This window comes from Lagopus leucura, unplaced genomic scaffold (genome assembly GCF_019238085.1).
Source record: "Lagopus leucura isolate 7727_CA_CO unplaced genomic scaffold, USGS_WTPT01 Super-Scaffold_1, whole genome shotgun sequence".
NCBI lineage: Eukaryota > Metazoa > Chordata > Aves > Galliformes > Phasianidae > Lagopus > Lagopus leucura.
The window spans coordinates 37,149,688-37,164,753 of NW_024962250.1; the positions used below are offsets into that span (position 1 = coordinate 37,149,688).

Sequence of the window (15,066 nt, forward strand, 5' to 3'; positions counted from 1 at the left end):
CAATCCTGAGTTATGATGACTCAAAATAACAAACATCATTTTTACCTTGAGATCGTTCTTGTTCGTATTGTTCTGGCACGTGCAAGCTGTAACAATTAGATGATGGCAGCGCTTGTGTACAACACAGGTGCACACTAGGAAATAAAAGAGGCATGCTGAAAAGAGCTGTCGAAAGACTTGGGACACATCACCACAGAAACTGGTTTCTTTAAGGATCAGTTATATCATCAGGACACAATAAAAACAGGACAAATAATCAGGCGGCTCAGAATTTCCAAAATCTCCTAACAGACATGAAGATTTATCTTCAACTCATTTCAACAGAGATTCTGCACCAGATCATTCGCAGCTGCCATAAAATATGGGTGATGCCCACAGAAACAACACTGTAAAACGAACGCAAAGAACTGCCGTTGCACATTATCACATGGTATTTCATACATCACACACAAACACAGCTCTGAGATACCAAAAGCCATCCCTACATCTCAGTAACACGGTGCCTCTCCCACTGGATGAGCACTGACAATTAGTTCGTTGGTAAGGCTCGGTGCAGTGCTGGATCTGGGATAACTGCAGCAGAATAGTGCTGTGTCTGGCTAATCAGCTAGCCCTCATCAAGAGCGCTAATTAGCCCTGAAGCACAGAAGCGTTCTCTGCAGCTCTGAAGCTGGCTCGGCTGGAATGAACTTGGGTTCCTCCACTCCATAACCCAACATGCACTGCAGTCACCAGTAAGAGCCATAGCTACTGACTATGCAAGGAGGTTTTTCTAATGGGAACTACAAGTTGCAGATACATTTCAGAGCTCCACACTATTCTGTTTGTTGTTGATTCAAGCTTGCACTCACAAGGGTCTGAAAAATAACATTCATTTTCACCCAGAGATTTTACGCAGGATACCTATTGCACAAGAAAGAGACTGTGTTAAAAGGGCTGAGTGACCATGCACCCGTGAAGCGAGTAGCTCTTCTTTCTTATCACAGAAAAATGGGAAGGAAGAACAATAATTAGGTGCAAATGAGGACCACAAACATCTATACAGCTACTTCGCCAAAACATGCATTCAGGATGAAGTGTTGCACCAGGCCATGAAACTATCCTTTGAAGTCACATCCCTACTTTCACTTTGTTTAGCCACAGAGGGAGAGATAGGAATAAGGTGGCCATTCAAACAGAGCAACTGTGCCTCAGTACCAGTCAGACACTGCACTGAAGGGATGTTGGGTCTCAAGCCTAGTCAGGCATTGCACATTTCAGGTGCAACTCAGTGGATCTGTGCAGGGGGAACACTGTGGGTGAAACACAGCAACCAGATCCCTGTATGTCTGCATGAAAATGGGTATTACTCCTGCAGGCACTCGAGGCAACAGCCTGACAGCTGCTCGGCTTCAGCTGGATGTGGGAGAATATGAGTGGTGATTTCAGAGAGGCTTGTAAGCAGCAGCAGGGGGAGCGCTCCTGAGACAGCGTAACTGACAGACACAGAGTACAAGAGCTGAGCACCTTACCTTGGCACTGGTATCCCTGCTTCCCAAACACGCCCCTGTTCAAAACAAAATATGAACATAATTTAACATCAGAAAGCCAGCCTACCTGTAGACCACTTACAGAAAAGAGTGGTCAAAAGACAAGAGGATCCCAGATGACCAGATCCCTGGACTGAAACAGCACAGCAATAATGGTGCAATTCAGTATGGGCATGCGTGGTGACAGCACAGCACTGTCAGGGCCAGAGTTCAGTGCAATGCTGTCAATGTCCATTTATTCCTCACATTCCCTCTCACTCTAGGTTCTAAAATACTGTATTACAACACCCATCACACTTATTTAAACTGATCCCAACAGCCCACATGCTCTTATTCTCTCTCCCACTTCACACTCTTTCGAGATATATAAGTTTCTCTTCTTGCTCTGCCTACTCCCCCTCACATATCATCCCACACCTTACACCTTTGCTGGCTTTTCTGTTCTCTGGCATTTTCACTAGTTTTTCAAGCTCAAACTCTCTTTCTCTCTGTATTCTCCAGTAAGCAGAGCTTACTTCTTTCTTGAAATAACATCTGCACATACAGGTGAGGAACACCGTCCTGTCTCCACACTTTCCCTGTTGGCTTTCTGCAACCAACCTAGACATCAGCTCTGGCCTCTCTGCAGAAGACTCTGGTTTGTAGTGTAAATGCACCCTGCCAATCCTGGTGGGCAGGGCAATCACTTTTGTAGCCCTTGATGAGTTCAGCATCTGGAACGGCACATCCACCGCCAGACTACGAAAGGATTGGAAAGTCTGCACCACTACTACCGATCCATTCTTACCAGATGAACTCCTTGCAGTGTGAGCAGTAGGTTGGCTGTCGCAGGTAGGTAGCCATGAATTTGTGCCCATTCACCTGATGCACTCGCCTTCGCATGGCCCGCTGGCGCTTCCGAGTGAGGTTCTTAAAAATGCGATCCCTCTGGAGGGTCCCTATGCAACAAAAAGCAACAAAGGTTTAGTGCCATCATGCATAACTGTCACCACAATTGAAGATTACATTCTTCATTTAGAAATAACTGCACCTTCCCACCTTTCTCTCCCTCCTCTTCCTGTTGAGACATGCCACCAACCCATTGATTCACAAGCATAAGCAGACCAGAAGCTCAAGGCTAATGAGTTATCAAGACCCACAGCTCTTCAGGCAATAACTTCTGAAAATCTGACTGCGTGCAACAGATTGACCATCTCTACAGGGCAGTGCTGAGCCAAAGCAAGCACTGTTGGTGCTCATGCACCTTCATGCTTTGCTCCTGTATCACCATGTGTTGTGCAGTATGTGCCGTTCTCCTTTTTCTCTAGAGAGCTTGTTTTCCAAAGGGTAGATAATATTTTATAGTTCTGAAGAGCAAGACCTCAGGAGCTGTAGGCATTTAAGAACCCCATCATCTCAAAATTGTTTTGTTTTGTTTTTGACAAGGTTTAGGTAAGCCACATCACAGCTTCCAAGTAAAGCTCATTTTACATAAAACAAGTCCCTTTTAAAACACAAAGCTGAGCTCTCAATCAAGAAAGTCATTCTCATACAGCAACAGACATCTGACTTGGAAATCGAAGCTTAAAAGCCATCTGGTTCTGGGACCCTTGTGCAGAACAAGTCAGACTCATCTGAGTATCCCAGATCAAAGCCTCATCTGGGCCACGCTCGCCTCAGAAGAAATAAATGAAATTCAGTTTTCAAGTTAGTTGCTTTCCAAGGGATAGGCTCAGGCCCCACTAACAAGTGCATCTTGAGAACACAAGCTGGGGTCTGCTGCAGGACTCCTGCCTCAAGGGCAAGGTGTTACAGGACAAAAGCCAGCTACTGCCAAACCCATCTGCAGAGATAGAAGGGCACAGGAAGAGGCAGGCGGTCTGAGAACTTCCCAGCCCTCTGATCATCCCAGAGCTGCTGAGCAGCAGCAGTACCCAAACACAGCTGTTACCCTACCACTTCATCTACCCACTAAAAGGGGGCAGGGCATTTCTCTGCTTTCAAATGGCTTTGTTGATGAACCACTGGGAAAAAAAAAAAACACCAAAAAACCAACAAAACAAAAAAACCTGTCAGCCTGATCAAGGCTTGAAGTGTACGAATCCCACATCACAGGCATATTTCCTGGTCCTTTTTGTAAGAGTGGAGATAAGGGAAGCCATCCCTGCACTGCACAACCCAGCCACTTCAAAGGGATGCAACACACATGATGTATTCCTCTCAGTATTCTTGCCACACAGGTTTCGAAGCAAAGCCAGCCATAAAGCTCACATGTTTCTGCTGCATTCTACCAGTCATTCCAGTACGTGTCCCTTCCCTTCCACAGGCACTAAAGGGAAACTTCAGACCTGATGACATAACTGTGACACGGAGGTCAGCCCATAACACAGCTTACATTTATTTTTAAAATGGAAGCATGTTATAAATAAGGATTTTCTCACGAAAACAGAAAAAGGATGTGGTATGGCTGATTCAAGCACTTAAAAGAAACATGCCTTTTTCACTGCTGAGCTTCAAGCAGTTGCTCAGAGACACGGGCATAGAAAAGCCTGCCCTTTTAGGAAGTGCTTAAATATGTATTTAATTCTCACTGAAGTCAACAGAACTCAGGGGACCACAGGAAGTGCCAGACTGAATCAGAACATCGGTCCATCTCGTTCAGCATCCTGCCTGTCAGCGGGCAACCAGAAACACATGACAGCAAGATGGAGGAACCCTGCAGCTGTGAGGCAATCGGCCTCTTTTCCCCACACAAGATGTCATTTTGATCTCCTGAAGTGAGAGCTGACGTGCGGAGGTTTAATATCCCTTCCCAACATTCAATCATCATTGCACAATTTCAATAGCCTTGTTATCTGCCCTAGGAAAACATGACGAGGAGGACTTCAAGAGGTCAACCAGTTCATCCCTCTTCCCCGAGAGAGATAAAGAGCCAGCTCCTTCACTGAGCCCAAACTTCACATGAGAGAATAAAAATAAAAATGAAATTTCCTTGTATTATTTTGGAATTTGCCACCTTCAAATCCAAGTGAACATCTCCTTGATCTAGGTGTAAGCATAAACACAAGAGCTTTTCTGAATTAAAGCCACAAACCTCAGTTGGCAAAATCCCCAGTGCTGGAGTTCAGAACTTGTGCTTGTAAGCAAATTACCTAAAAAAGCAGCCCAGCCTCCAGCTTGGTTCATATCACTGCTCCATTAGGAGCCCAGCAGCTCTTGCTCTTAGGATCAAATCTCCCATTTACCAGAGTTTAAGAGAACATGTTCCCCATTTGGCTCATGTTGTCTCTGCCTGCACTGGTGAATCACAAGCCAGGCCTGTCCTGAGCCTTCTCTTGGCCTCCATCCACTGACACATTATGCAGTGCTACAGCTTCCAACTTACAGACACACATTAGGTGGGAATACCCTTCCCTTCCCAATCATCCAAATAAGGACCCTTTAGTTACTGTTTTTTGAACTAACGTACAGTGCAATACGATCCTATGATTCACTTTTCATTAAAACACACGCCATGAGTCAGTTGAGTTTTGGTGGGTTGGTTTTGTTTTTTCAGAACTTTTTTTTTCCTAAACACCATTATGTACATCATTAATATTTAAAGCATTTCTCAGATTTCACATTTTCCCACAGTGTAGTGCTGTAGTGTGTACCAATTTCTTCAGATACTGCACATCTTATAGGTAATCCTTGTCCATGCTTACATCCACTTCACATTAAATTCTAACAAATCTAAGCTTTGCAGGGCCTGCAGTGTTTCTAACAAGCAATCAACCCCTCTGGTTAACTGCTCTCCCATTTCCTGATGCTTCCTGGAGTGAAGATGGGCAGGATTGCCCAGCACACCTCGTGGAGGCCATCTATCACATGATCTGACCGATCCAAATACACAGCCACATCCCATAGAACAAATCTCCAGCAATTCCACGAACCACACCACAGTGTGTGAGCTCATCCCTCTGACAGCACACTGCTGACAAACACACCTTCTTGCCAGCAGCCAGCCCTCACTTTAGCCTGCCCTTGGACTGGATGACCGACACAGCATCAGTCCCCACACCGGTAGTGTCATGGGACACGAAGTCAGCGCAGAAGTTTTCCTGTTCTGCGTTCTGGAGAGTTGCCTACAGAATTTGTGTTTTCCTCCTGTTTGTGGACAGCATTTTACAGAACAAAGCTGCTCCAGACCACTTAAGAAGACACAGACATTCAAAAGCCTCTAATTTCTGGTAAAGCACCAAACCAACAGGTCAAATACTGTCATAAAAGCAAGCAAGTAATTTTACCCAGCAATGGGAGCTGTCTGCATTCATGGTTAAATTTAGATACCTGTAACTATGGGGTACTTACTGTGCCTAGCTAGGTGTAAAAGCAACCACAAAGTTAAATACTTCCACTTCCCCCCCCCTCCACTTGTGCTTAACACATGCTCATGCCAGCAGCGTACATCAGCACACATTTGCACCTGGCAGTAGTTACCTGTGCCTGCCTTCCCAGCCAGAGACATCCTCCTCTGTCTCTCCACACAGACCTTTAGGACAATTAAACGTAACCATTGCAACAGCTACTTATCCACACCACTGAATGCCATTACCCTCTACATCCAGCAAGCAGCCCTGGCCAGTGCTCAGCTCCTGATAGAGGAAGGACAAAGCAAGCTCTGCTGGAGAGAATTCACTCCTTCACAAACCTTTGTAGAACAGCGGTTTCTGTTTCAGTTATTTTATTCTAAGGCGTTTTTTTAGTTTAGCTCTCACAGTGGCGCTGTAACTGCAGCAGTAAGGGAAAGCTGCACCTTGCAGTAGCTCATCTAGCAGAGCCTGACCTTGCTTCCGCCATAACCACACGGGTGAAGGTCACCTAGACACATCCTACCAGCAAGTAGTACTGGGGGGTTTTAGAAAAGGAACACAAAAATCAGATGAAGTAAATGGAAGGCGGAGGGAGAACATGCACCCATCCTTTCCAGCAGTGCTGCAAGAGCTCTCTCAATCTGTACCCAAAGCAGGCTTCTTCACATTGACTGAAAATAAACAGAGGTTAAGCTAAGGTGTTTATTTTCCAAGCCAGAAAACATCCTATCTTATGAACAAATCCTTTATGAAGACTCTGTATCATTTAACCAGGAGTTATGGTTATCATCATAATCTCAAGGATAGTCAAAACCACAGAAAGCCTTTCTAATTAGAACCTTATAAACACAGCACAGCATCAAAGAGTCTGATAGCCCAATTCTGAAATGGGAAAAGTATTGAAAAGCTATGACCTAAAGCTGTATTTTCATTGCTGACTGTTCTGCTTCCCCAGTATACACACTGTAGATTGAAAATCTTTCTTTTTTGCAAATGTTTAGTTTCCATTTCCAGAATTACTTGAACACAGGAACCTGCCAAGGGAAGACAGCCACATCCACACAGAACTTGATAACTACTTGAGATTTCTCTTCCACTTCACAACCATCCAAGCTTCTGTCCTGCAGCTTCTGTCAGTTTGTGCACAAGAAGAGAGATTAGTTCAAATCCCAGTTGAGGTTTATTGCAAAGCAGACACACATGGCGCATCAAATAGAGGTTGGGACTTATGTTTGAACCAGCTGCTGCTGCTTCCTCCTCTGAAAGTGGGAGACATTTGGTACAAAGACCAAAGAACTAGCTGGTGCTATGTTGCCTTTGCTTCGGCAACCTCTGATTAATGTTCCGTTGTAAAGACAGGACTGGACTGTCTTCTGCCAGCACTACCCAGAAAGGCCATTTTAATGGGCAGTTCATCTTTTATGATGCTAACTAGTAAATACTGTCCTGAAGGACAAGGAGGAAAAACGATGCTCTGACCCTCCAGAATAGGAGTTTTCCTGTTCATCACTATGGAACAGAATTCTCAGCAGTTTTGGAGATGCACAAAATGTGAAATCATCCTTGCCCCAATCAGAGCACCAAATCACATGAATTCTGTAGTCAAGGCAAGGCCTTTGTCTCTCATGCACGTGCTGAAGTAGGGCAAACCCTCCTTCCTTCCTTCTTTCCTTTCCTCCCTGCCAGGCTGAGGACATAAACTCATCTCAGCTCTAAGCAGTCGGTAGTATTTGAGTACAAGGCTGAATGATGATGGCTGCGTGCAGCAGCAGGGAGAACAGGACCAACAAAGTTCAATCAGCGTTAGCAAACATGACAGCATGCAGCTACTGCTATAAATCCCACTACAAGCTTACTTCTAGAATGATAAAGCAACGCCAAAGCCCTGGTGCCAGCAGGTGAGGAAGAGATCACAATGCTGAGCAGACATACGTCAAGCACTAAGTGCTAAAGATGCAGGAGGAACAGCTGCTTTTTATGTTTGCATAAGTTCTGTGAGAACACCAGAAGGAAGAAGACAGTTTGAGAAACTTAAAGCTACCAGCAAGAGTGTATGCTGCTGCCATGTGAGAGCCTACAGACCAACTGCGAATTCTATACTGGTTATTTTGCATAGTATTTTACCAAGATTGCCATGAAGCTTTTCAAACATTCTCCACATCTGCTTTTACAAGTCCCTTCTGGGATTTTTTTTTTTTTTTTTTTTTTAGTAAGCCTTCCTATGGATGTTGACAGTTACAAAGAAAGCACTGCAATATATTGTGCAAAGCTGGAAAGTATGAATAGAAAGGTTTCTTCATTCATTTCTGCAGTGAGTATCGGAGTATGGAGAATAACAAAGGATTCAATGAACAACATGAACAACCTCATGCCACGGAAGACCGGGTTCTGAAAGGGTTCTGAAACTGCATGCCAGCTAGCCTGTATTTGATGGGACAGCCACTTCCCCAGACTTTCCTCTCCCATCTCTTTACAGCTACACCACTGTGAGAGAAGGAAAAGGACGACTCCATTTTCCATCCTGCGTGTGTTTCTCTGCCAGCAGTGAGAGATGCTTTCCTTAAGTTCATTTTTATCATTCCATCTCTGCAAGTTTTTGCATTAGTTTGGGGATATTAACCTCGCAATACTCTCCTGAAAGAGACACCAGGCTGGGATGATAACATGCCTCAACATGCACCAAGAGAATATGCCAGGTAAGAAGGTTTCTATTTTGTATTAAAGGAGAAGCCTGAGAGCGCAGGCATCCGCAATACTGACCTGAGCCCTTCAGAACCAGAGACCATAACTGGAAGGCCAGCTCGTACCTGTGCCTGTACCCAGCAGGAGGCATGCAATACCCATAAGGCTTGGAAAAGCAGGGTAGATCAGTCGGTTCACATCAAGCCATTGGGTGGATACGAGTTTCACTCTGGCTGCAACTGCATGTGATCTCCCAGCTGCCGCTGGTTTGGGTGAACACACAGCAGCCCCAGCACCTCTACCTGCTCACCATGGCCCACCCACAGCCTCCGAGACACCAGCACAGCCCCATGTGCCACCATAGCCCCATCCTGCCATGCTGAGCTGTGTTAGAGGCAGACAACAGCAGCAAAAAGCCCACTCTAATTAAAAAAGAATAATAATAAAATTAGGTTGAACTGCACTAACAGCAAGCAATAGCCAGTAATATCTGCTTTGCAGGCAGAGCAGTACATCTGCTGGCTGAACAGGGCCCAGGTGGCCAAGAAGGCTAATGGCATCCCAGCTGGTATCAGAAATATTGTAGTCAGAAGGACTAGGGATGTGATCCTCCTTCTGTACTTGGCTCTGATTAAGCTGCAGCTCAAGATCCGTATTCAGTTTCAGGCCCTTCACTACAAGACAGACATTGAGGTATGGAATGTGTCCAGAGAAGGGCAACAAAGCTGTGAAGGGTCTGGAGCACAAGATCCTTCAGGAGGAGGAGCAGCTGAGGGAATGGGGATTATACTGTCTGGAGGAGGCTCATGGGAACCCTTATCACTCTTTACAACTCCTTGAAAGGAGGTCGTGGTGAGTGGGAGTCAGCCTTTTCTCCCACATAACAGCAGCAGGAAGAGAGGAATGGTCTTAAGTTGTGCCAGGGAAGGTTTAGTTTGGATATTAAGAAAAATTTATTTTCCTAAATAAAGAGTGGTGATGCAGTGGCACAGGTGGTGGAGTCACTGTCTCTGGAGGTGTTCAAGACCTGTGGAGATGTGGCACTGAGGGACATGGGCAGTGGGCATGAACGAGATTATCTTATAGGTCTTTTCCAGCCTTAATGATCCTACGATCTGCTTGTAGCCTCAGATTTACCATAAGATGGGGAAAATCTTCCCCTTCACTTGAAGATGTGCAAATACTTCTAGCAGCGTGGTATTTCTTACTGCATTACTCATAGAGACTTAACACACTAATTCCTCCTCCCCTCATTACTTATACTCATTATTATTTCCTCCTGCTTAAGCAAGTGAATTTCCATTGTAAAGCCTCCTCTTAGTCCTTCTCACCTATTAAACTGAAGAGAAACATGTTGAGATGCGATTTACTAAGAAAGGAAGCCATTTAAGCATATTATTCATTAAAAACAGGAAAATAAAACTAACAAAGCAACCCGGATCTCTTCCACGATTAATTCATTCACCAGAAGCCCACAGTGTTAGAAGATTTCAAACTACGCTGCCCTGGTGAAGGGCACAAGTAGAACCCATGGAGCGACAGCACTTACAGGTCAAAGTTACCCAGCTCTTGTGCAAAATCCTTGAGAAACACATAATTGGCATGCTGGGCAAGCAGCAGGGAGATCCTGAACTTTCCCCTCATCCTGATGCCCCAGGGCTTGCATGTGTCGTAACAACCAGCAACTCCTGCTCATGGGCAGCTCCACAGCAGGATTACAACATCCTAGCAAGATGCCATACCTACACAGCATGGCACGTGCTCTGAGATGCATCTATTTTTAAACAGATGCAGTTTAAAGCTACTTTTAGGTAGATGCTCTAGGGACATCATTCTTCAGGGCTACATGACCAGCTTCTGGATGAAAGTCAGCCAATTGCACTGAAACAAGAGTGGTTTTACACTCAAGTTTGCTTAAGATTCACGTATTACTATTTAGGCAATGCAACTCTTCCAGAGAGATGCAGGCTGAACATCAGCCTCAAAGAGGGGGCACCAGAAATATATTCTTTATGTAACATGAGGCAAAACGCATAATGAAACTGGGATGAACACAAAGCCTGCTGCAGCAGCTTGTATCCAGAAGGACCCAACATCTTGCAGCAGTCTCAGAAACTGCAACCACATTACTCAACATCACAGCCATCCCTGGGATAAAACCTCAAGTTTCCTTACTAAGGGCGCTGCACCTTTCATCAGGAAAGCAGAATGTAACCAAAAGCACAACTGGAAACTAAACAGGAAAGGATTAACTGGGAAAGTTAACTAAATCAGACAAATTAAACAGTCTCCCGTTCTGCTGCTTAGGCTGCCAACTGCTGTTGCGCAGTAGCCATCAGCCTCAGCCTCTCCCAAGCCTTTGCTTGGGCTCTGGCTTTGTACTGGTGTAGAAGGATGACCAACGCCTGAATCACCTCCACCTCCGTGCAACAGCTGGATCCTCCCGGCCAACTGGCCACCCTATGGCTGGGCGGACCGTGCCCAAGCACTGTGGCCGCACGCTCGGCTCCGATTGCACCGCCGATCCCTGCTGCTCTCAAGATTTCCATATGGCAGCTTGCTAATAAGTTCCCGAATTGCAACAACCTTAAGAAGCGGCTTGTTTACCATGTCGCTCTCCCACGCAGATTCCCACACATCACGGGCTGAGCGAAACACTGCCACAGAGAAGCACTTGTCAAAAATAATAATAATAATAAGTTCAGCCCCTTAGTGCTCCAAGCTTGCTGCTGCCACAAAGATATTTGTCAAAAGGCAGCACCTCTTCTCATCGAGAAGATGATGGTAGCGTTGCAAGGAAAATACCTAACCCCCTCCCCAGCTCCTCCCCAACAGGGTTTTCCTGCTGCAATACACATTTTTCCATTTCTGAGACACACTTCTGAGATTTCAAAAGCAGATGTCCCAAATCCATGCAAATACAGCTTCTAAGAATGCCAGATGCTACATGTAGAGGGAGTTGCTCGCACTGGCTCAAGATCTCTTTCTATGCAAAGAAGAGAGACTCATGGTCAGGCTGGACCAGGCTCTTAGCACCCTGATCGAGCTGTAGGTGTCCTGCTCATTGCACACATGTTGGAACTAGATGACCTTTGAAGACCTTTCTAACTCAAACAACTCCATGATCCTAAGGACCTGGCAGGTTTCACCAGCCCCATACCATCCACCAGCACCACCAACCAATTTGATTTTCACAGCTCCTTCCACTGCTGCTCCTGCCTCTGCAAGGGCTCTCCCATCTCACCCCTCTCAGTCACAGACATTCAATTCAGAGTTGGGTGAACATGATCCAAGTCACCTTCTCCATCAGCCTGTGATGAACACCTCTGTCTGCAGCTCCTCTCTTCTTTCTCCCAGTGCCTCCATGGAGAAGGATCACGTGGAAAGGAAACTTGTTTAGGCTCAAAAGAAACAGGATGGAAGTCAGAATGCAGTGCAATATTCACAACAATGCACTTACACTGATTTAAGCAGCTCCCCTGAATAGCAGCACCCTGTTTCCTTCTACAGTCACCTCTCAGCTTGATCAATATCCAAATCTGGTTTGCTGTGCACCCCACAAACAGCTGTGCTGGTACAATGTAAGGTGTGAAAACAAGCTGGAAGGAAAACTAGCCAGATTTCATCGTGCTTTCTGTAGGATCTGTGTCACTAACAGCCAGCGAGACTGAGCTGCGAGACTGCCCAGATGTGCAACATACCATCAGCTCTTTGGATGGGATATTGGTGCCCCTCTGAAGGACTTGCTTTTCTTGCCTTATCCAACATTTGGACGTGAAACACAGGACCTCAAATAACGCAAAGTAAAAACATGTGCAGGACCAGACGGGGGCCCAGATAACTCACCACTCTCTTAAGGGCCAAGAGCTGTGCACGATGCAGATGAAATGCCTTTCTGCCTTTGGCTAGTCTGCAATCAGAGATCATCATCATGATGCAATCATCATGAACATATAGGAAGGCCAAACTTTAGATACAAATTCAAGCATTTCCTTGCATTTCAGGGTTTCAGTTTGTAACCTCAGCAATGAAAAGGTTTTGTTTTTAAGATGATCTCTCTAGTTTTCTAACAAAACAAAAGCATCACTGAGAACAAGTTCACATCCACTGGAAGCACAGCAGTTTTCCCCTCTGCTCTCCATCTGTGGCCTTGGGCACACAGCACTGATGACAGAGGGACACACTGGCTCAACAAGTTTCACAGCTAGACGGCAGAAAAGAGCTGAGATTCCGGCATAAAAACTGCTCCACATTCTAGCTACAAACAGGCTCGGCTGGTCTCAGCACTTTTACTGATGCCCTTCCTTGTCCCTCAAGCTCCTGTCCCTGCTCTCCTCTTTCCACCCCTTGCAGAAGTTCTTCCAGAATGGCTGCCATATCTTAATTCAGAACACAAACTGAAGAGTAGAGAAGACAGGAAAGATGATGTTTAAATACTGGAGGAAGTCTGGGCACATACAGAGTTGCACGTAGGTGGTACAAGTCCCCATCCACCTTCCTACCTTGAGTTTTGTACCGAGCAGCCTGTCCCAGTAACCTTCCTTCCCAAAGCCTCTCTTAGATTGTGAGAGAAACCCTCAAGCCTTGCACAGAATGACTTATCTATAGGTACATGTGTCCTGGCAGCACAGCACAGGGCTGCTGCCGTCATCCCCGGCCATGGAATCACAACCCCAACCTCCAGCAGCTTTGTGCTCTACTCCTTTCAGCTCGCATCTGCCACTCTGCTTCACTAGACTACAAACACCCACTCCAACGCACTGATGTCCTCCAAGGCCGAGCAGATAGGTTTAAGCTCCTCTGGGAACTAACGTCACTTCTTCCAGGAATCACATTAAAATAAAGCAAAATAAAATCTCTGCCCTTCATCACAGCCAGGAACTGAAATCCCAGAGCAGGTTGCAAGCTTGCATATTTATATCTAGGTTTCAGAGCCTAGACAAAACACAGCCTGCTGAGGAAGTAAAGTTAACCCTAATATTGCTGTTTATGGTACTTTTACAGTGTCTGAATATCTGTGTAATCGGCAGATTTTGGCAAGCTAACAAAAAACCTCTCAGAGGCTTGAGATTTAATGCCATGGCTTGGAGCAAATCAATCACGTTCCAGGAAATGAAGGTGCTCCTGTGATCACACAGTGAGCTGCTCACCTCCTGCCTCTGCATTCAAGCTTCTCTGCAACATCAAGCAAAGCACTTAATTTCACAGAGCGCAGACCTTCCCACAGTCAAGACAAAGCAGAGGCTTTCCACCTTACTGAAGATGTCAGACAATCACTTCCAGTAATGGTATTTAGTAACCCAAATGCTGTTTTTCAGAATATTCAGAGGCACTTCATTCTGAACAGCACCTCCAAATTCTCTTTCACAGATTCACAGACATGCTCAGGTTGGAAAAGGCCTTAAAGATCATCAGGTCCAACCACAATCTAACCAAACTACCCTAACTCTAACAACCCTTCACTAAATTCACGTCCCTGAGCACCACATCCAAACGGTTTTTAAACACACTCAGGGATGGTGATTCAACCACCTCCCTATGAAACCCCAGCTTTGAAATTCTCTCCTTGGATCCTTAATGTTGCTGACAAGCTTTAAGGTTCTAGTGCTTCACTCGTGGGATTGTCTTGTGCTTGTTACCCTGACAGATGCTTTCTGGCTAGGCTGAGGTTGTCCTGCCTCCCATACAGAAATGCTCAGCATCAGTGGATGATGCTCCTGGTCTCTGTAAGAACACAGCCTTCTCAAGGGTGCCCTCTGGGTGGACTTCTCCCCTGTAAGGCTCGATGCTGTTCTGATCTACTTCCATCTGGAAGAGTAGAACGGAGCCAACACAGAGCACATCTGGAAACCCCTTGTCTGCAGCATGCATGTGTGCGACCAGTGTGAAGCAATCAGATACTGGGGAAAAAAAACTACAAGGGTACAGCAAAGCACCTCCCTGCTGCTCTATCACACCAGACTTTGGGCTAGGAAAGGCCTCTATATTTTCAGACTGCGTGCCTGAAACAGCAAAACACTTTTTTATCCTGTCTTGCACTGATACTGCCTGCTTAGATCAGGAAGTTCTCTGTGCAGTGTCTCATATGTGCCTTAAAATTGTCCAGTGTAAGTTAGTAACCCAAGAAGAGCGGCTCAACACACTGGAGGCTGAGATCAGGACTGTTTCCAGTCTTGGTTCCTACTTTCCAGTAACTATTTTCTTTCCTTTAAAAAGCAACATGAAAACAGACTTTACTGCAGTTCACAGAGGACCAGTAAACATCTTTCTTTCCTCCCTCTTGTGCAAGAAGCTAATAACGTACCTGCAAAAGGAGTCTGGCGTGGCTGAGGAACCACACTGCTGCACACAGCAAAGATTTAGCATCAAGGCAGCATCGTTTCAGACTTCAAGGGTGCAGGTCTTACTGGTGCCTGCATGAGGAAATGCTGTTTCTTAAAACCATTTAACACTTGGAAAGCACATTCTGAGAAAAACAGCAGCAACAGACAAAGCGCACCGTGCTTGAGAACAAACCATCCCAA

The 15,066-nt window shown here is 45.6% G+C and overlaps 1 protein-coding gene across 1 annotated transcript in view; it reads right to left on the reverse strand.

Annotated features, from left to right (window-relative positions):
• The window catches only part of PRKCH (protein kinase C eta), a 107,300-nt gene that overhangs the window by 63,726 nt on the left and 28,508 nt on the right, over positions 1-15,066 (reverse strand). The window contains exons 3-5 of the mRNA XM_042863459.1: positions 2,317-2,467; positions 1,512-1,546; positions 46-134 (exon numbers count right to left, since the gene is read on the reverse strand). Coding sequence (XP_042719393.1) covers positions 46-134; positions 1,512-1,546; positions 2,317-2,467 — 275 coding nt within the window. The remainder of the gene's footprint in view (positions 1-45; positions 135-1,511; positions 1,547-2,316; positions 2,468-15,066) is intronic.